A 21,116-nucleotide genomic window follows, 5' to 3' on the forward strand; every position below is an offset into this window, starting at 1 on the left:
CTGCAGCACCTAATTTGACTCATTAACAATCGTAAGTATGTTGACAGATATAATAAAAGGATCTCTGCTGACAGATAAACATGGGATTATTCCTTCATTGTATGAGGCCGCAAAGAAGAAACTGGGGAGAAAGCTCGTGTGTCCAGACCAATTACCATACACTGTAGCAAGGCGATTACAAGAAGTTATTAACAAAAACCCTATATGTAACATTATCAACCTGAAACTACAATATTGTGAACATCCTCCTCTGTGCAGAAGAAGCTTTTGTAAGGTATAATCTAAAATTCTTGTGTTACAGGAATCCATTCATGTGGGTTTGGACAAGCCAATGTGCCAGCCCTTCTAAAGTGAATGGCATCATGATGTTTTAAGATCACTAGACTGAATAAGGTAGGCTTAAATCTGGAAACCGAGAAAATCTTAAAGTTATTGTTTGACTGACTGTAAGACTTTGAAGTTAATTCTGACTGAGAAAACCACCAATGCCAGTTTTAACCTAAACAAGAAAAAGGACCTACATACAGCTAGTGTGTCATCTGATCAAAGGGATGTTAAATATTAAATAATAATTAGCATGTAACTATGGTAGTACAGAGTAATGATTACTTCCACAGTTAACAAATTTGATGCTCTTTCCCCTTTAAAAGGCCACTGCTATTTATAAGCCAAATTTACGTATTTTTAATTACAGACACATTTCTTTTTGCTCATGAGCTCAGACTAAAGTAACTTGAATGTTTACCAAGACCTTAACTTCCAATTAACAAAAGGCATAGGGGTGCTTTGTTGATAGAGGGTCTTTCTTTTTTCCTTACTCTAATTGACTCAAAAATGAAAAGTGATCAAATTTCTAAGTTCACACAAAAGCTGCCCATGTTTTGTGAGATAATAAACTTTTACAAACAGTGATCTCACTATGAACTTTATAAAAAAAGTCATTAAACCAACTCTGGGATTCTCAGGTTTTATTTTTCTTCCTCAGCATAATATAAGAAAATTAATGATGGGTGGAAGTTGTGTTCTCAATTTCTTTCAAGCACATTAAAATATATTTAGTTCTAAATAAAGACAATAAAATGTACACCACTTTTGAAAGAAGGAAAATAAAGCTTCCCTTTACGTCTCTGTTACTGCGTAGCAAACCTAAATAATACTACATGCACCTGGTGAACAATAACTCCAAATTCTGCCATTGGCACCTGAAGTAATTCACACCAGTTTTTTTTGCTAATGATGAAGTGGTCAAATCTAAAGCAACATGGACAAGACTGTGATTTAGGTGTTGCTCCCTCCGGCCAACAGCTGACAGGCATGCCTCAAGGATGATTTTGAACAACAGACGTCTCATTGGCTATTTAAAACAAAAACAATTCCTCTCTCTCTCTCCCCCCCCCTTCTTTTCTTTTCTTTTCTTTTCTTTTCTTTTCTTTTCTTTTCTTTTCTTTTCTTTTCTTTTCTTTTCTTTTCTTTTCTTTTCTTTTCTTCTCTTTTCTTCTCTTTTCTTCTCTTTTCTTCTCTTTTCTTTTCTTTTCTTCTTTTTTATGTTTTTTCCCCAAATGTCTTGAGTAGTTAATTCTGCCGATCACAAAACCTCCAAACTGCATTTGGCATGTGGTGATAGCACAACAAAAGCTGTCCAGAAGGCAATTAACAGACTGCGTTTGCAGATTGTTCCACCTAAGACTTTAGAGCTCTGTAAACTTTTTCCAATATTTGCAGTAATTGCCAAAACATAAGTGGCATTTTAGTCAGAACAAACTTTCAATGAATCACAGGAAACATGCAAAACTGAGCTGAAAGCAAGTTTTCTTTTAAAATGTTTGTTTTTAATCAGCATCTGACTTAAAGAAACAGCTGAACTAATTCCTCGTCAGCTGAAGACAATCTACATCTGTTGTGCCATAATTCAGTGTAACTGTTTTCCCGTCAGGACTCGAGCCCAGCCAAGTAACTAAACACCCAAATCCCCACAGATGCATTGCAACTTCCACAATCAGTCTGCAACAATAACAACACGCTAACCATCCCTTCTCATAAAAAGTCTCACAAGCTCTGTAGGTGGTAATCTGCTATGTGTGATTACTGCAGAGAGTCACGTTAAAAAAAAGATCTACCCCTTTGGTGCACTGGTTTCTCTTTCAGTGAAAGGGCCTGTATCTTAGCTAAGCACAAACTGCAGGCATAGTGCATAATTTTTTGTAAGAAACATCCCACAACCTGTAAAAAACTGGAGGTCCAGATTGTGATTTTAATGAAATTTTCTCATCTGCAGATTACATCCCCACTTACACCATTGTATGAGAAGGCTCAGACTTTCTAAGGATCTTATTTTTGACCTATTTGTGGTCAAAATTTCTTAAATTTTGTGGTCAAAAATTCTTAAATGCGTGGAAATGAGACAAGGAGTACAAACACATTTAGAAAAAAAGTGAGCATTACTGGCGGATACCTTGTTAATTACTTTCCATCACAAAGATCATTAACTGGACTTGTTCAGCTGCCAGTATTTGATGGAATATCGATGGAAAGGATTTCTTTTCCCCTTTGCTTTATCTCCTTGTTATACCTTATAATGTTTTTTGGTTTGAAATAAAGAATACTTATCGTGGTGGAGCAAATTCAACATCACTGTCGGCTGGTGCTCCTCTGTGTAAGGAGAGTGTAATTGCTTTACCTTGACTCTAGTTTATTCTCCAAGAAGGCCCAAGGAGTCTTTAAAACCCTGGGAAACAAGCGAGCTGAACACTAGTTCAACACAATATGATTCAACATTTTTATACTCTATCGGGCCTGTGGAGAGGGAACACAACCACTGCATATTCACATATGTAGCTTACGGCTTTTCTGAGGGAAGAGAGGGAGGCATGCCAAATAGAGGTCAGCAGCAGCAAAACTCTTAAATATATAGATGTAGTGGAAGGGGAAGCTTAACCTCCCTTCCCAATACCCTGGAATTCCCTCTTGCCTCTGACTTTCTGCAGATTATCTGCTGAGCCTCCTGAAGTCTTATCATCAAGTGCCGATGCTTTTAAAAAGTGGTACATTACCTCAAGTGAGGTTTACACAGTTTTTTAAGAACAGTGTTAGTGATGGCTCTACAGAACCGTGGTGAAAAATGGAATGGATAAAATTTTTATTTCACTTAGACCAGTGAAATTTCTTGAAGGCTGTTGTATTCTTTGCACAAAATAAATACATAAATAAATATATTATGAAAAGGCACACATATGCAGACTTTACTGTTCACATTAACTGCACTCAAACTATGTCCATCTGAATCAGTTTTTACACTATATTTAGAAAAGGCTGTGATTCAGTTAATATGCCTGGAGGGTTTCTAAAACATTATTATTGCACATTCCGAATGCTTAATAAATAATAACCTATTAAGAAGCCACTGTTACTAGTGGAGAACTTTGCAAGGATGTGCCCAAACTGTTGCAGGTTGTGTGACTATCCAACTCAGAAATGAAACTTCTCCAAGAAGCCATCTTTTACCTCTATTGGTGCACTAACTCTCCTCTGACTCTGGTTTGACAATGTAATCTGATTTCATAGCTGCTGGTACACGACCAAATGCCACGTCCACATGAGACAGCCTGTTCATCTGCCACAAACTCACTCACTTGTCCAGCTCAGATTTTCTAAACCACTCTGACAGGGTAGCTTTGTGCAGGCATGCTCTCCACCTGAAGGGAAATTGGTTTTCTGCATCACTCTAACCTTATGCTGGATCAGGTATTGTCTATCCTCTTGAAGCCAGCAGGAAAACAGAAAGCTGACATTAGGACGACGTTGTGTGCTTTGGCTAATTTGAAATGCAGCTGTGCTCACATTTGATTTGGATCAAACTTGTACTGATCCAGTAGAGAACAGATACAGTACTATTAATTGTAGAAACATGGCCTCAACTCTGCCTGGTCATATTTTTGAACTGTCCTCTGGTGTATATATAAACATGTTTCTGTTTTCACAGATGGGTTCTATTTTGGGACAGAAAATCAACAATTAATGAGTTTGAGCTATAGGCCTTTCAACTGAAAGCCCATATACCAATCCCATGATTTCATCAAACATACAGGGTAAAACTTCACTTGAAGCATTAAAATCTGGCACAGGCAGGCTACAGCCTAGGAGACACATAGATGACATCTTGATAGTCATCTCCACAAATTAAGCCAAAGGCCTTAATTGAGCAGCCGTTGACTAAGAATTCATAGAATTCATAGAAACCACTTGGAACCTCTTGGCTGAATGAACAAAAAAGTGCAATCGAATCTCGTATTTCAGGCAATAATCTGATCACAGAGAGGGATCAAAAGAAGATTCTCTCCAACCACAGCCAAACAACACAAAAATGTTTTATGTTTTGACTGTTTTGTTTGGGATCAATATGCAAGGCAATATTCCTGATGTGTACATTTACTTCTGGTTTGTCAAAGTTCATCACTTAGAGCTCTGAATCTGTGAGAAAACCCAAACGTCCTAATTCTGGGTTTTGTGTTTTCATCAAAGGTCTCACTTTCTATTTTTCTTTGTGTACTGAGAGGCAGTGTTCCAGGGAGCACTGGAGAAGTGTCACTGCAGACAAACTCCTTCAGTACTGGTATTTGACGACCACTTTACAACTGAGATTTACTTGTTAACACAGCTAGGTTTGTTACCCATACAAATCTCCTTCTCTTGTTGAGAAAGGTCTGAATGTACCATTTAGCACAAATGGCTCTTTGGTTACTTCTTTTTTTTTGGTGGGAGATTGTTTCACATACCTCCAATCTTGGCATTAAAGGCGATTCCTACTGTGCAGTGTGAGTTGTTTGCCGTGGCTGCCACTTCTCCAGCACAACGGGTTCCATGCCTGCAGTCAGACAAACATTTTTCCAAGTAAGCACAGACTGTTGGGATTAAAGGCTTTGACTTTGCCCATCCTCAGGTGCTAAGAGCACAACTACCCACAATGTCTTAATCCCCCGTAGTAATTTATACCCATGTTACAATATTCCTCCAAACACATTTTAACATGGTTATCACAATCATATTAAACTATTCATAGTAGTCTTTCTAGCTAGTAGAAACACGCACAGTTTGTAACAAAGACATACAATGGTGATATGTAATCCACAGCAACACAAAGAATTCTTGGATACCAGTTCTTGATTTTGAACCACATCTTACATTATAGACAGAATTTTTGTCCTGCATTCTCCCACAACCACCCATGTTGCTAGCATGTAGATCCCCATACAACCTCCAGCAGGTATAGAATGTACCACACTTTTCCATGAGGAAGATAAGATTGCACCAATGCCCACACCGCTGTTTAGAGGCAAGTCTAAGACTGGCTATATACCAGGTATGCTCAAAGCTTCTGTATGGGCATGTCCTGGTCATGCCTTGGGCCAACTCGTCAAGCCTGTTGCCTTTCTGGGAGCAGAAAAAACAGCTGAAGTACCCTCCACATCAGAGGTATACCCTGTGCCTGGAAGCAGACCTGGGCTGCAAGGGTATAATATTAAGAAGCTGCTAAAGGAAAACACAGAACCTCCAGCGGTTCCTCACCCCCCCTCCCCACTGTGCAAAGCCACAGTGGGCTGCCTTGCCTAGCCCTGGTCCATGCTCTCTACAAGGTGACAGTGGTCATCCATATGGCCACCATGGTAGGAAAGCTGTCCCTGCAGACTTTTGCCTGCAATATAGGTTTCATAGTGTGTTTTCTACCAGTAAGTTTTGCCCTCATCCTTGTGCACTTAGGCAACTTCATTGCAGAAATGAGACACAAGCAACAAGGTGCAGACAGGGAACTTTAGAGAGCTGCTGTGGAGAGGAGATACGGAGTTTCAGCCCAGACAGGAAAAGAGATGGGGAGTTGATGAGACGGAGATACAAAGATAATGTAAGGCTTTGAATAGCCACAAAGAAAGAAGTTTAAAAAGTCAAGGCAAAAAATAGATAACAACATGGCAAACACAACAAGAGGCTAAGTGAGGTCAGTTGCGTACACAGGCACTCTTCTGCTGGTGGTGGTTGACAGACTGCTTACATAGACATCTGGAGAACACGGGTGTTTTTGAATTAAAGTTGACGCCCATATTATAGACAAGAATCACAGTTGCTTTCTCTTGGTACAGCTTGTTTTGGGTAGAGTCACTCCTTATTTCCTTATTATTAGTGCAACTTTTTTCCCTTAATCTTTTGAGACACTTGGATGAGAAACACTGAGATAAGTTGTTTGGAATGGATTAATGTAAAACAAGAACAACAACAGGACTAGGGAAAAAAGAGGAAACAAAAAAAAATAAGCAATATAAGTGGTTAATGCTAACCTGTTAGGATTTCAAAGGAGATAATTCAGTTTATCAGATAAGTAAGATATAAATAATCTATGAGAAAAGTGTAATCTTTATTCACAAAATCAAAGTGCCAAGTTCGATGCTGATAAATCCTAAAGCTGGATCAAGATTTCACAATTATATGTATATCTCAACTCATTTCCTATTAATCTGTTTACAATTCATCACTTGGTTGCCAAACTTGATCAGAGAATTTTTCAGGACTGAATTTAAAGTTTATTTTTCAAATGAAGCTTAATTTTCAAGCCTGATTTTGTTCATTTGAAGAGAGCCTCTCTAATTGATAAACCAAGGTCTTATCCTATTACAGAATTATTTTGAAAAGCCTGAAGTAAATAATTCAGGAATCACAGATGAAACCAAGTCTTAAAAAGATCCTTCTTAATTTTCAAGTATTTTCAAATAGTTTTCTAGCTCTATGATTGTTTGAAGCAGTATCTTTTTAAAATTTATTAATATTTATAGGAAAATGCCTGTCTTAAGAATTATTTACAAGACACGTGATTCCTAAATGTCCCTTCTTCTCATTATGATTTTGTTAGGTGCCACATAGAATCATAGAATAGTTTGGGTTGGAAGTGACCTCTAAAGGTCATCTAGTCCAACCTAAGTTTAGAGGCATTATCACTCACTCATCAAAGCACGGATGACTATACCCTAGAAATGTATAGATGACTATACCCTAGAAATGTATTATATTAATAAATATAATTTATTAATAAATCACTGCCTGCCTGGTGAAATGCATGTGGCCGAGCCGCACCTTCCCAGAGGGAGACTGCATTGGCAAGAAATGCCCCCTGGGTACCAAGTTTGGGAAGCAGTGATGGGAGGAAGGTTTTTCAGTAGACATAGGGGACAGATAGAAACCGTACATGGAGGAGGGAGGCTGCTGAAGAAGAAAGGAAGAAACAGCTCAAGTTTCCCCGTGGTTCCCAGTGGAGTATACAGATACGTGCTACTTTGTTAGCTACATCCACCGAGCAACGTCAAAAGGGTTGGATTTCCACTGGATCACCAAACACACCCTGGTCACCCCATGGCCACATAATGTTTGCAGAGGGGAAACAGAGGGGACGTGTGGTGGGTGTGTGAGGGATCACAGTGTGACTGCAGCTCCCAGCAGCAACCCACAGTGACATGGGATCAACAGCAACATGAAACTGTACCCTAAATTCCAGTTGAAGTGGAAGTAGCTGCAGTGGTAGATGTAACTTCATTAAGAAGTAACTGAGGCTTTAAAGAACTGGTGTGGAAGTATCATGACACATATTTATTGAATTAAAGCACAGTAAGAAATTTCATGTAAGTTTCTAATAGAAAAAAAAAATATTTCAGAGACAATTAGATCTTCAGACAGTTTTACTGTGAGTTAAATTAACTCTGCTGAGTATTTCACTAGACCTCATATATTGGAAAATCCTTCTTTTTATCATATTTTAAGTCCAGTAATGGTATAAACTTATTTTGTAAGGAGATTTTTATGTTAGACCCTTGCTTCTTTGCCAAGATTATTGTTAATTGCATTCTACATTTATAATGGAAATGACAAAATTAAAAGTTGTTTTATTCATTTCAAGGTCATATGTATAAAATTGCACTTCTTACAATCACTTTCCCACTGTGTGAATTAATCATACATGCAACTCAATTTGTTTTAATATGTTATTTTCTATGGGTCCTTTAAGTAATATTTCAATTATGTTGTGAAAGGGAAGACTTTCTAAAAAATCTGCATATAAAAAATCATGTTCTTTCCCCACTGCTTTTAATTTTTTCTGTCCTAGACTTTTGCTTGAGGTCAACAGTTTGGAACAGACTCTGAATTCTGCAGTTAAAATTAGAAAAGACTTCTGATTAATCATTACACTAATTTCTTAACTAACATGATAAACAAATATGATGAAACTGATGCCTGAAATTGATGAAGTCTGCTTTAAAGCTATGAAAACTTCTACTGAGCATGAAATCCTGAAAACTTCAAATTACAAACAGTTTATGGAGGCAGCATAACCAGTAACAAGAGGTGCTTTCAAGTTAGCATTTTTTGTGAATGTGTATATGTATGTCAAAACATAACAATCTCCTGTCTTTGTGGGATGCCTGCATCACATACAACTTGTTTAAAAAGTTGATGCAGTCCGAGAACAAAGCCTGACTGCCCTTCTACAAAGGCCTATCTTGATAAACTTTAAGGGTCAATGCTTCATTTCAGTGGATCCTTTGCCAGCTTATGGTGAAGGGAAATAAGTTCCCAGGCTATTAAATGGCACTTTGAAGAGACACTCAGCTAAAAGGTTTTGCACTTGTCCTTTGTGTTAATGTCAGTGTGGTGCAGTATCACAGAATAGAACATGAAAGAAAGCTTGGTTATGAGACATTCTGCCCATCTACAAACATCTCCTACCTGGTCTAATAGAAAGAAAAGGAATGGAAAGAAAAAAAACTTTTTTGTTGCTGTTTGTTTGTCTCATAAGGAGAGACATGAAAAAATCTCTATTCAAAGACAGATTTAGGCTCAAAAGTCCACCAGGTAAAAGGGATAAGATGTCACAGACATTATCTTCCAAAAAAGTTGTACTTAGATGAATATAAAGTTGGTCAGCACCTTCCACCATAAAACCATCTTTTATGGTTCTGCCTAGCTTTAACTGCTTTATCTAATTTTTCCATTCCAGGCAAATAAGTACAACTTTTTCAGGAGCATATTTATTTTCATTTTTGTATATGAGAGAGACAGAACACAAAGAACAAACAAAATATGCAGGCAATTAAGATCAATTTTCTTCTCTTTTTATAAGGAGGAAATTTGTCAGTCTGTCATTAACAACAAGTCAGTAAGGTGTCAAAGACCTACTCAGGAAGACCTTAGAAAAGATAATTTTTTTGCCTTATGATGCTCTCACTATTCTATGGAGAACTTGAAAGAAATTGTTGAAGAAATACACTTCTATGAAAAGGTGTATGTTACTTTTTTCTGCTGCATGCATGAACAGTGCTTGAGCAGCTGGATGCTAAAGGTACAGTCTTTTGACAGCTCTCTTAAGATAAGAGAAATTTAAGAGCTACACACTAATCTGTTACACAAAGTAACTTTTTTCAGTAGCAGTTTTTTTCTGAGACAAATGGCTCAGTATTTCAGGCAATGATGGAAAGAGAAAAGTTGCATGTACTGTGATTAACCATCACTCCCCATCCCACTGACATAATTTAAACATACGACATTTATCTTTCAATAATCTTAATTTGCCTTTCAGAAGGGGAAGCATGTATAATGCACCAGGAACATCTTTAAGACAAAAGTTAATTAAGCTCTCCTCTGAACGTTTAGAGTAAGGAAATATTCAGTTAGTAAAGACAGCTGCTAGTAATTTGAAAAGCCCCTGCCATGTAAATTGGCTCTGCATTTCAGAGCCTCCATCTCTGACAGCTATTCTTTGAATTCCACAAACACTCTGACCCTGCATTTCTTTGCTGTATTTTATTCTTCTGGAGTTCATCAAGTATTTCAGTACACAAAAAGCTCAGGGGATTGGAGGATTTAAAGCCTTCCAGCTTTTCATGACACTAACATTATAGTCCAACCCACTTCAACCTGTCACCAGTGAGTCTTTTCAGAATGGGAACTTAAGGAGAAAAGAGTTTCAGAGTATTTCAATGCAAGCCCATCACAAAAATCACTGGGCATACCAGTAATTTACCAAGGTTTTCTAAGAGATACTCAGCACAGGAATTAGTTTGTAAACAAATGAAGAAAACAGTGGTTTGTGGGTTTTTTTTTTTTTTTTTGGGGGGGGGGAGCTCTTTGTTTGTTTTGGGTTTGGTTGGTTTTTTTAATCCAGAGAAATGTCTACAGAAAAGAAGAAAACTTCACATCCTTTGCAAATTCTATGCTGCACATATTGTAAGAGTGGATATTAAAGAATTGTAAAAAGGTTAGAATAGTCTAAAAGTTTACACAAGGTTATATACATTTTAATAGACTGTGCTTGAACAGCCTTTTTTTGATAACTGTCAACTTCCTGTCTCAGCATAATTATGTAATAAACATATTCCCTATGCATTAAGACAATGCATTAATATTGAGAAAAAAAATTACTTAGTCTTTATTATAAATCAAAGTAGAATCCCAGGGATGGAACCTGTAACATGAACTAAACTATGTAGTTGGTGGACATTGAAAATTATAGGACTAAAGGAACTTTAAATGTTAAAATAATTTTCAAACCTCCATGGGGAGACTAACAATGGAATTTTACGTAGCCATTGTTATCTGTAGGAAAATATCTGAGTTGGCATTTATTTTTTGTAAAACCCTTCTTTAGTTAAATTTTCAAATATTTTCAAAGATCTCTCTTACACTGGAATATATTCTAGCACCTAGCAACCTGATCTAGTTGAAGATGTCCCTGCTCATTGCAGGGGGGTTGGACTAGATGACCTTTAGAGGTCCCTTCCAGCCCAAACTATTCTATGATTCTATGGTTCTATATTCATAAACAGGAAAATGTGATATCTGAGAAAACACAATGTAATAACTACTGGAGAAAATATATATTTGAACAGCAATCACCAGAAATGCATTTTATCAGAAATGCATTTTATGGCATCCCAGAATAACATCTTAGTGCAGAAGAAATAATTTTTTAGAGCTGTTCATATATAATTGGTCTTTAATAATCTGGAGGATGAAAAATACTTTCCAAACTGGCACTGGGTTGGGATGTTGTTCTAGGAACATCTGAAAAAGGAGATGTAAAGGAACTGTCAGAAGTTAAATGCATGGGCAAGGAAAACCTCAATCTTTAGCCTCTAAAACACAATCTGCTACAGCTGAAAAATAATAAGAATAAACCTATTTCACAAAGGAGATATTTGGATATTAACAGTGGAGAAAGAGATGACAGAGTAAATGTGAAAAACAAGTTACACAAATCTGCAATGTGAGCTATCAGGAAAAATGCCAAAGACTTGGGTGTTACATCACAGACAGGATCCTGTTTCTGAGCATCAAACACAGTGTTGTAATGTGGTTACAGCACAGGACTGGAAGCTGTCTTGAGTCAAGGTCCCCAAGGCTAATGACTTTTTGCATGATTATGGGAAATTACTTAAAGAATAACTTGAAAATAACTCATCTATTTCTCTCAAATAAAATCAAAGGTGACAGCATTAAAACAAACACATGGAACACTTCACATCTCAGACACGCACATCTTAAACTTAACAGCGTGGGTAACAGCGATGCTGCCTTGCTGCTCTCTCTACATTTGTTAGCTGTTAGCAGTAAGCAGCTAATTTGTCACAAGTGTAAAGTTCTGATATGAGCCCAGAAAAGGACTGTGCTTCTACAATACTAATTACCATTTTACAGTTTTGTTTTTGTGAGTGAGCATATGAATCTGAATGTATAAAACAAATATGCCTTTATCTGTATTTTCTACCAAAGGCAAAACAATGAATAGAAGGTCTAATGGAGCCAATTAAATTTGACATAGAATGAGAAATAGCAAACAAAATCAGCAAAGAATATATTTAGCCAAGTATATAGTTTCATGTATTAAAAATAAAAAGAATTATTTACTGATGTCTTAATATGTTTTAGCCCAAGGTAAAACTTTAATTCAGCCTCTTTTCTGGAGGGAAAAAGACATGAAATAGTTCAAAAGCCGGCAAAGAGCAAAACTTTCATCTGAGCTTTTTTTTTCATACAGCCTTTCACATAACTGTTCACATAACCTTCTTAAGGAGGGTAATCCAATTCTTGTTCTCATTCATTAAAGCAAATCACAAGTAAAACCAGTACAGTTTAGTTCCTGTGCACTGGAATTAAACTTGTTCAGCAGCAACATCAAGGCCAGTATTACCTTGGAACAGTACATCGCTATCTAGATATACCTAATCAAAAGGACTATTTAGTTTGCTTTTGAAACTGAAGAATATGAGGCTGCTTAGACTTCAAGGCTCCCCTGCCACACAAGCAAAAAAGAACTTTTTTTAACCTAATTCAAGCTGGTTGAGAAGCTGTAGAAGCGATGGAAAGTCATAGAACAAGGAGGATGTGCTCCAAGCAATTCTGGCAATCATTTTATGCATATGAGGGTGGTTGATCCCTTGTTGTGTGCAATCTGAAGAATAGAGTAGCATACACACTTGGGAAGAACTGAATATCTGTCTATACTTTTCTCATTCTTAACGTGTGAGACTAACAATTTATCACTTCATTTGTGACATACAGAAAAAAGGACAAACAAAAGCCCAATTTAGAATCTTTTTGGAAAACGGCTAACAAAATGGTAAGGGGAACTACTGTATTATACAGCTTAATGAGGGAAGAAGATGGACAAAATCAGGCATGTACTTTTACACAAGAAAATTTTTGTAATCACCTTGTAAAAATGGTTAATTTAGCTGTTTTTTTACACTTGGAATTACTGGTTCAACACAATAATTAAACTGTCTCTTCCCAGTCTGCAACAGTCTCCATGAACAGAATATAATTCTAGAACTTAGATTCTGCAACATCCCGGTAACCTTACTTACTTTACCTTGCATTAAAACATTAAGACATCAGTAAATAATTCTTTTTATTTTTAATACATGAAACTATATACTTGGCTAAATATATTCTTTGCTGATTTTGTTTGCTATTTCTCATTCTATGTCACATGGTATAGTGCACAACCATGGAGGACTGTTTCTCCCTTGCCTCAGTTATTGCCATGGTTATAAACAGCTGTCATATCATATGGGAATTAATGAAGCATGTCTGAAGCACTAAACGTTGGGCATGTTATGCTTTCATATCAACGCGACTCTAATCCCGAAGACACAGCAATCAGGTGCTGCCACAGGGAAAAGCAGAGGAGGGGACACAGGAAAAACACAGGACATACACATACAGCCTTCACAATTCCTCTGTCTATACCAACCCGCCTCTCAGAGGAGCACCTGTGAGTTGCTGAGCCCCCAGGGTTAGTGGGGGAGAGTAATACCTGGAGAGCCAAAAAAACGCCTATGGAAATAATCGCAAGACAAATCCTGAACGTGGAAGCTGCAGAGGAAATAATGTCCCTGACAGTTTATATTCCCATGCCGCAGCCAATGCACTGTCTTAATGATATATTCAAGTTTAACCCTGCAAAATTATGCTTCCCCACGCCAAAGAAATGCTGTCTGGATGCTTACAGGTCCCAGCTGACTAGAAAATAACCTCAGCAAGTGCCTCAGAGGCACCTTCTCTTTCGCTTTCCATCTCTTTCCATCTCCATGCAAGAGACTTTTAGATCCTTGCAAAGAAAATCAGTTGTGACACAAAGGTCATCTTGTCATTTTCATAGTCAATGCACTACATGGATTTCTAACTGAAAATACAAAAACCCCCAAAGCAATCAAACACCCAAACCTGAAAACATCCAGATGTCTTCATAAAAGCAGACTGGAAAGAAATAGGTAAGTCAACAGGAAACCTCACAAAATCACTAGATATGTTTCTAGATGTTGTCAGCAGATGTGTTGCTTCATCAACAACTATTTTACTTACAAATTGCACTGATTTAACTGGAAAGACGTAAATGTATTTAAACAAAAAAGCAAAAATCTTTGCAGCCAGCTTCTTGTACCATTTTAACAATGTTTTATATCACCTTAATTTACCCTTGTTAATTACAAAAATAAAATATTTCAACCTGACATAAGCATATTTAAGATGAGCCTTGGAAAATAAGTCCTGAGACTAATTCTTCTCGTGCAACTATATGGATAATGAACATAGTTTAAGGTTTTGTTAATGTTTTTGGAGTCTAAAATTAATCGTAATTTGGGAACAAGACCTCAGATTGCAGAGGAAGTTAGTGTCACTCCCAATATTACTTTACACAAATCAGAAACTCTTGGTATGCTTTATGAATCCTTCCTATTAACTTAAGTTAAGCTGCAGATTTTTTTATTAAGTTTCACTAATGAACTGTTATCAGTGTTTCTAAACATACAGCTATCTAAAGTTGATGATATATTATAATCTTCAATATTTTTTAAAAGCTTTAGAGTAAGAACCGGAATACTGACACAACGAGTATTTTTGGCTAGGCCATGCATTTGCTATTCCTAGGAAAATCCACCCCTATTTATCTAAGATATTAGCCTTAAAAACCACAGGCTTGGATACAATGAGTACAGCTTGCTAGAATTTGCTGCTGAAACTTCCAAATGTACCACCTACAGTGAACATGCTTGCACTTGAGAAAGCTCACTGTGTACTGGCTACACCATGTTATCTATACAGTAGGCATAAAGAAGAGCTTTGGATGAGATGGATACAGGTTAAGTAGTCTGTCATCTGTTTTTTGAGCAAAGGAAAAAAGTGATTAACTGAAAGCCGCAAATTTGCTTTCCCACCTGCTTGCATTTCACCAGCTTTTCCTATAACGTCTATAATCTTAAAGAGGTGTACTGTTGAATGTAGGAAAACACTACTATTCTCATTGTACTGAAGAGGTACCAAGAGGTTAAATTGCAAATCTGAGACTAGAAGGAACATCTCTACTAGAATAGCCACAGCTTAATAATGATAACTTTCAGAACAAATATGTAAATTCTACACCCTTTTCTTTGCTCTGTAAGCAAATCATCATATCGCATCTGTAAACAAAGCCAGGAATAAATCTTCAGACTGCAGTTTCTCAGCATCCCTGCATAAGCTAGCAAACTGTGCGTAAGCCAGTGAAAGGCATGAATGTTTTGTTCCACATTAGCGCTGGCCCACGGTAGAGGTTTGCCCTGTGAATTAAAAGACTTTACATCGCAACCTAATTGTGCATGAAGAAACCAAGTGATGGAATTTATATGGTTAATGCTTTTCATCTATTTGACCTTACAGCTGGCAAGATGATTTCTAAGATTTTTCAGGGGACCTTCACCTGCTTTGGTGATAAGTTTCCTGTGTATTTGAAGTGTCCTATATATCTGACATCTGCAGATATCACAAATTCCTCTGACGTGTGTCTGCTGTTGCTACATGCAATACCTGAAATGATATGAGTTAATGGAAGTGAAGAAGTAAAGATGTTTTTCTGCTTTTCTACCTGCATTGCCCTACATTTCATCCAGTCACTTCCACTGCTACAGGTGTCAGTTATATGTTGCTTTTCAAGGACTAATGGACCAGCACAGCAACTGTGGGATCAGCAGCTCTGCAACAGCTCCACGCTTGGGTACTTCTCTGGAGCATAAGTCCCTTATACCAGAACAAGCCTACATACGCAGAGAGTAACTTATCTCATCACAGATCTTGTAGTCAACTTCACCATGAAATCGGGCTCGCAAGAATAATGCTTCAGGTATCTTTACCATAAAGAAGCCTTCCAAAGCTATTAGAATTACTTTGGGAACTAGCACATTATTAAAAGGTTGGAGTATTGACCCCGGCAGGCAGCTAACCCCCACCCAGTCACTCACTTCCTCCTTCCCATTGGGATGGGGGAGAGAATTGGAAGAACAAATGTCAAAAAAACTTCTCGGTTGAGATAAAAACAGTTTAATAAATAAAGGAAAAAAAAAAAGAAAAAAACACAACCAAGTGATGCATAGGCAATTACTCATCACTTCCCACATGCAGACCAATGCCCAGCCACTCTCCAAGCAACAGCTACCTTGGGAAAAGGAAAAACTGCCCCCCTCCCCCCCCCCAGCTTTAGTGCTAAGCATGATGTTATATGGCATGGGATATCTCTTTGGTCAGTTGGGATCAGCTGTCCCAGCTATGACCCCTTCCAGCCTCTTGTCCACCATCAGCCTCCTTGCTTGAGAGGGCAGCATGAGAAACGGAGAAGGCAAGCACAGTTCAGCAGTAGCTAAAACACGGGTTATCAACACTGTTTTGGTCACAAATCTAAAACATAGCACCGTATGGGCTTCTGTGGAGAAAATTAACTCTGCCCCAACCAGATCCAGTACAACCTTGTATAACTAGGAAAAATAAGCCATTAAAAATCCTTTATTAGGACTGCCCATGTTCCTAGACCACCATGACTAAACCAAAATACACTAATGCCTATGTTCTTTACCACCTGAAATTCATGGCCATGAGCCTGCTCTGTTACAGATACATTCTGTACTTAGGTATTTTATGTTCAATTCCACATCTTTTGCTTTTGTATGACAGTATATTATCAGTCACTCTTTATCCTGATTTGTGTTATTCATCCAGACTGACACCAATATATATCAGCTGGAGAGATCTCAGGTGTTTGAGCAATCTCCTTTTACTTAAAAATCTCCACATTAGAGCCCCATCATTTCTGTGCAATGAAAAAAAAAAAGAAACAGAAAAAAAACCTTCTCGAAAATATTTTGCACCAGTTCCACTGAAATCACACCTAAGCAGAAATGAAAAATATCCTATGAATACAAAAATGCAGATCTGGAGTTTCATATTTAGACCTCCTTGGCAGGAAAAGCAGCCCACTGGACCTCCTAAAACCACTCTGGGGGAATGCTTTTAGAGAAAAAAGATATTTATGCTTTCAGGCAAGGAAGATACTGACGGATCCTAAGGTCATAAGGCAAAAAAGAGGAGCAATACAGTGATGTGCAGGCAGGTCACAGACGGGTCTTTACCCATTCTGCATACTCCATTTCTAATAATAGATGACTGTTGTGACAATATTTTAAAGAAATTAATATTTTATAACTCTGGGTTTCCACCATATTCCAGCTCAGAGACATACTCCTTACCCATTTTGAATTCTGAATGCAATTTCAATTGCACTGTGCAAGATATGTACTGTGCTTAATCCTAAATTTCATTTGATGCTGTCCTGCATTAAACAGACTTCCACTTCTCTTTAGAGCTGTATTTCAAAGATGAATGAGGAAATCGTTGAAATAACTTCAAGTCCTACTCTTATCTGTGTTGATAATTGTTTTTTTAATGAAACTTACGTTATTGATTTGGGAGGACCAAGGTTTGCTCCTAATTGGAAAAGGGGTTTCACCATAAGAAGTCTAATTCTCACACAAACTACACTGCAGAACAAGTTAGTAGCTCTTCATCTGATGGTTATGGAGTGTTAAGAAGAGTAGTGCAGGGACAAAAGTCTGGGCTGAAAGGTGAAGTAACACATACCTTCTCATTACACTCTCTTTGACACTCTTTGACACCTTTAGCCAACAGCCTCACCATCCCATGTGTTGGAGAAGTAAACAAGCCATAGTATTTACCTCAATTTGCTAAAATCAGAGATTTGGTGATTTGTTTGGGACTCTATAGCAATATATATATGATTTTCAAAGCACGTTAAACTTTTGTAGCATAGACCCCAGCAGCGCAATCTACATCTATGATGAATACCCATTGCTTTACTTCTGCATCTGAATTTCTCTACCTTGATTGCTTTCCTTCAGGAAAAAAAAAAGTAACTTGTCTTCAAGAGAGCAATCTGACTTTGCTTAAAATGTCAAATGTAATAATTTGACCGTGTATCTTTAAGAAAAATTACACAATCACAGTAATGTAAAACAAGGCTAGAAAAAATAAGCCTGCCTACAGCAATAAACCTACACAGATGTATATTTTTTCATTTGCAAGAAAAAGCAACATCTGAGAGTTTTATCCTGAAAATGTCTTATAAAAACATCTACTAATACATTAAGACATTTGTTTATAGCATAACTTTGCAGAGTTCAACCATTAATAGCATGTTATTTAGAAAAATGCTTCAATTAAAAAGCTTTTGACACTGGATTCACAATCGCTTTATCAAACTTGTAATTAGAGGTCTGCTTTTGATGCCACAAGCATTAAAGGGGGAATCAATAAGGGGGAATCAATACTATACTTTGTGCATGTATGTGCTGGCTGAGAAGTCTCAATGAATGACATTTCGCACTACATTTGACTGAGCTGACTACTGTGAAATTAGCTGGCAAAACCAATTACCACATAAACAGCATGGATCCACTCTTTAACTTTCTGTAATACCTACAATGTCTGAAAAAGGGACAACACATAGAAATGTATTTGTGCTCTCAAATTCTACTTGGCTGTATACCTGTATGTATAAACGTATGCAACTTGAAACTGGTCTACCATTTCAGCAAATCAAAACTTGCCTACTGTAGTTGTAGAGTCCCTCCTCCTAAGTTCAAAACCTCAAAATACAGATGCATACTTAGAAGAAATACCAACTCTGGGAAAAAGACCATCTGAAAAAACCTTTCATTTCTAACTCTCCATAAAAAAGAATTCAGAAAAGTGAATGCCACAAATACCGTAACTATCAAAGCTTATATGCATCCTACTGTTGACTTTGAATTGGAAGGGAAGATCTGACTCATTGTTATCAATTATTTACATAAAAGAACTAGAAGCAGTTGCATAACGCTTCAGAACGTCATTTTATTTGTGAGCTCATTGTCTGGTACTTCAGTAATTAGAAACAGGAAAAAGGCTTTCCTGTAGTGTTGTGGTTAAATGTTTTGAGACCATGAGAGTCTTATACATTACAAAAAGGAAGAGTGCTGCTTCTCAAACACCAGTAAGGCAGTGAGAAATACTGCTTAGTGACCGACACCAAGGTAGTGAGAAAGGACGATTTTTTTCATCTTTGAGCAACAGGAATTCTGGCTGAACTTTGTTTTTATTTAGTCCTCTGTTTGACTTCTGTCACTTTCAATGACTACTCAAAGAAATGTCTTTCCTTTGGCTCTCAGAAAATTATAACTCATACCACTTGTGGACTTCGGAGGGGATTATGTAATGCAGTGTGATAATATAATGAGCAGATTAGGAGAGTTTACCAAAAAGACAATTTTTGGCAGTTCGACAAAACTTTCATTAGGATATTTTCCACTATTGAAGCTGGAACCTGGATCAAAAGACTACTGAATCAAGCGCTGTAGTCCAATGAATTTTTCATTGTCTTGTCAATATGAAATGCTCTTACAAGGGACTGACCATAGAGACCAGTGTTGAGGGTGCTTGTCGCAGGTGAGTGAATCGGCTTGACAAAGACTGCTTCTCCTCTAGCCCAGCTAATTGTCCTCAGCTACCAGCAATTCTGGGGTCCCACTTACTTTCAAAAAGCTTCACATTAAGATGTTTTATTCTGAAGCAAGAAAACATGAGAATTTCAAAACATCAATGCTTGGCTTGTTTTCTGTTCTGTTTTAATGCAGACCTTATCTCTTCCCACAGGTTAAAAACCTGTTTTAGATTAAAAGAAAAACATTATCAAATGCACTATGTGGTGGGGATTCATGCTCCATGTTTCTACAACATTTTTCTTTCAAGGAAAGGTCTTTTTTTGTTGTTGTGACTAGTCATCCGACAGCAGAATTGGTTTTTACACAAAAGATAAAGCACAAGATGGTGCAGCAGTGCTTCTCAGTACAGCTTATCTTCCCTTCAGTTTTGTCTGCAGCACACAATACAGCCAATTTCAAAGCAATAGCAACAGGTGCATACCGGCAATCAAAATGCATAAACTACATGGACAGATAACCCCCAATTGTCAGCACTCCTTTCTATCACACTGCTGCAGTGCGAACCTTTTTGAGATGATCTTTCAAGCCAGCTATGACAGACCTCAGGCTCCCTGTGTGTGCTCAGTTCTTCAGGTATCTGCACTGGTTAGTGTCACAGCAGTCAGTGAAGTTTTTTAATTTTACTTTATTGACCAGCCAGGAGGCAACAGAAGCTGATCTGCCTGTCAAATATCTAGTATCCATTCTGATTAAATGACTCAGGACATAGGACAGGTCTTCAACATAAGCAGACAGTATAAACTAGCAGCTTGTCACTCTTGGAAGAAAATTAAGCCTTTGGCATTTTATTGAGTATCTACATTAATATGACTGACAAAGGAAAGTAATAATGAATTGGAATGGATGCCACAGAAAAGGAATGTCAATATGTTGGATCAAGCAGGACTGAAATTCATTAACTCATTAACTTTTTTGCTGTTGTGAGAAAAGATGTAAAGCTGTCCAGGTATTGCAAAGTTTAGACATAAGTAACTTGTGCTTCTTACGATTTTTGAACAGCAAAAATTGTTGTCTCCCAAAAATCTTATACTCATTAAAAAATAATTTAGAAGGTTATTAAAATAAGTTATTTATGTAGTGGAATGCATCACTGAAAAATGTTGAAGAGGCATCCAAAGAGTGACTCAGTATTTCCAAAACAGAAATGACAGCTTACTTTTACTTTTTCTTACATAAGTTTAGTAAGAACTGAATTAAGGTCAACTGGTATTATTTAAAGGAGGATTTTTAAAAGGTCCTCTGTTTTATAAAAGTACTTGTCGGCGTAATAGGACCTAAGCTCTGAAATATCATCCCTGAGAAATTTCTCATGAAACAGAAAAACTAATTTTTGTTTGGTCAAAATAGCAAAATGTTTTAATACTATGAACATTTCTGTTTTATTTCTGAGGCTATACAATGGGTAGAGTACCATTTCAGTGATCCCACCTACATTCTGTCTAAGGACCCGTGACTGATAATGCCTAGTTGTTTCAACATAGATGTTTACAGGTAACGGTGGAATAACAGAGAAAGAATAAAGCAGCAATACTCAACAGTAAACCAAAACAAGATGCTTTACATAGCAGGAATGACTTTATCCACAGCTGACTGCTGTCTTTAGCCTCTGAGCAAAAGGAAGCTCTAGTATAGGCCTGTACCATTTACAAGCTTCACGATTTGCTGCCAATCTGTAGAAACCAAAGTAAACTTCTGGCAGGACTCCTACATACCATAGTA

At 37.3% G+C, this 21,116-nt stretch overlaps 1 protein-coding gene across 1 annotated transcript in view; it reads right to left on the reverse strand.

Moving 5' to 3' along the window:
- Positions 1–21,116, reverse strand: part of PCSK5 (proprotein convertase subtilisin/kexin type 5) — a 269,604-nt gene that overhangs the window by 157,045 nt on the left and 91,443 nt on the right. The window contains 1 exon segment of the mRNA XM_009328171.1: positions 4,773–4,861. Within this exon segment, the coding sequence (XP_009326446.1) occupies positions 4,773–4,861 (89 nt within the window).

Source organism: Pygoscelis adeliae, unplaced genomic scaffold (assembly GCF_000699105.1).
Source record: "Pygoscelis adeliae isolate BGI_AS28 unplaced genomic scaffold, ASM69910v1 Scaffold45, whole genome shotgun sequence".
Lineage (NCBI taxonomy): Eukaryota > Metazoa > Chordata > Aves > Sphenisciformes > Spheniscidae > Pygoscelis > Pygoscelis adeliae.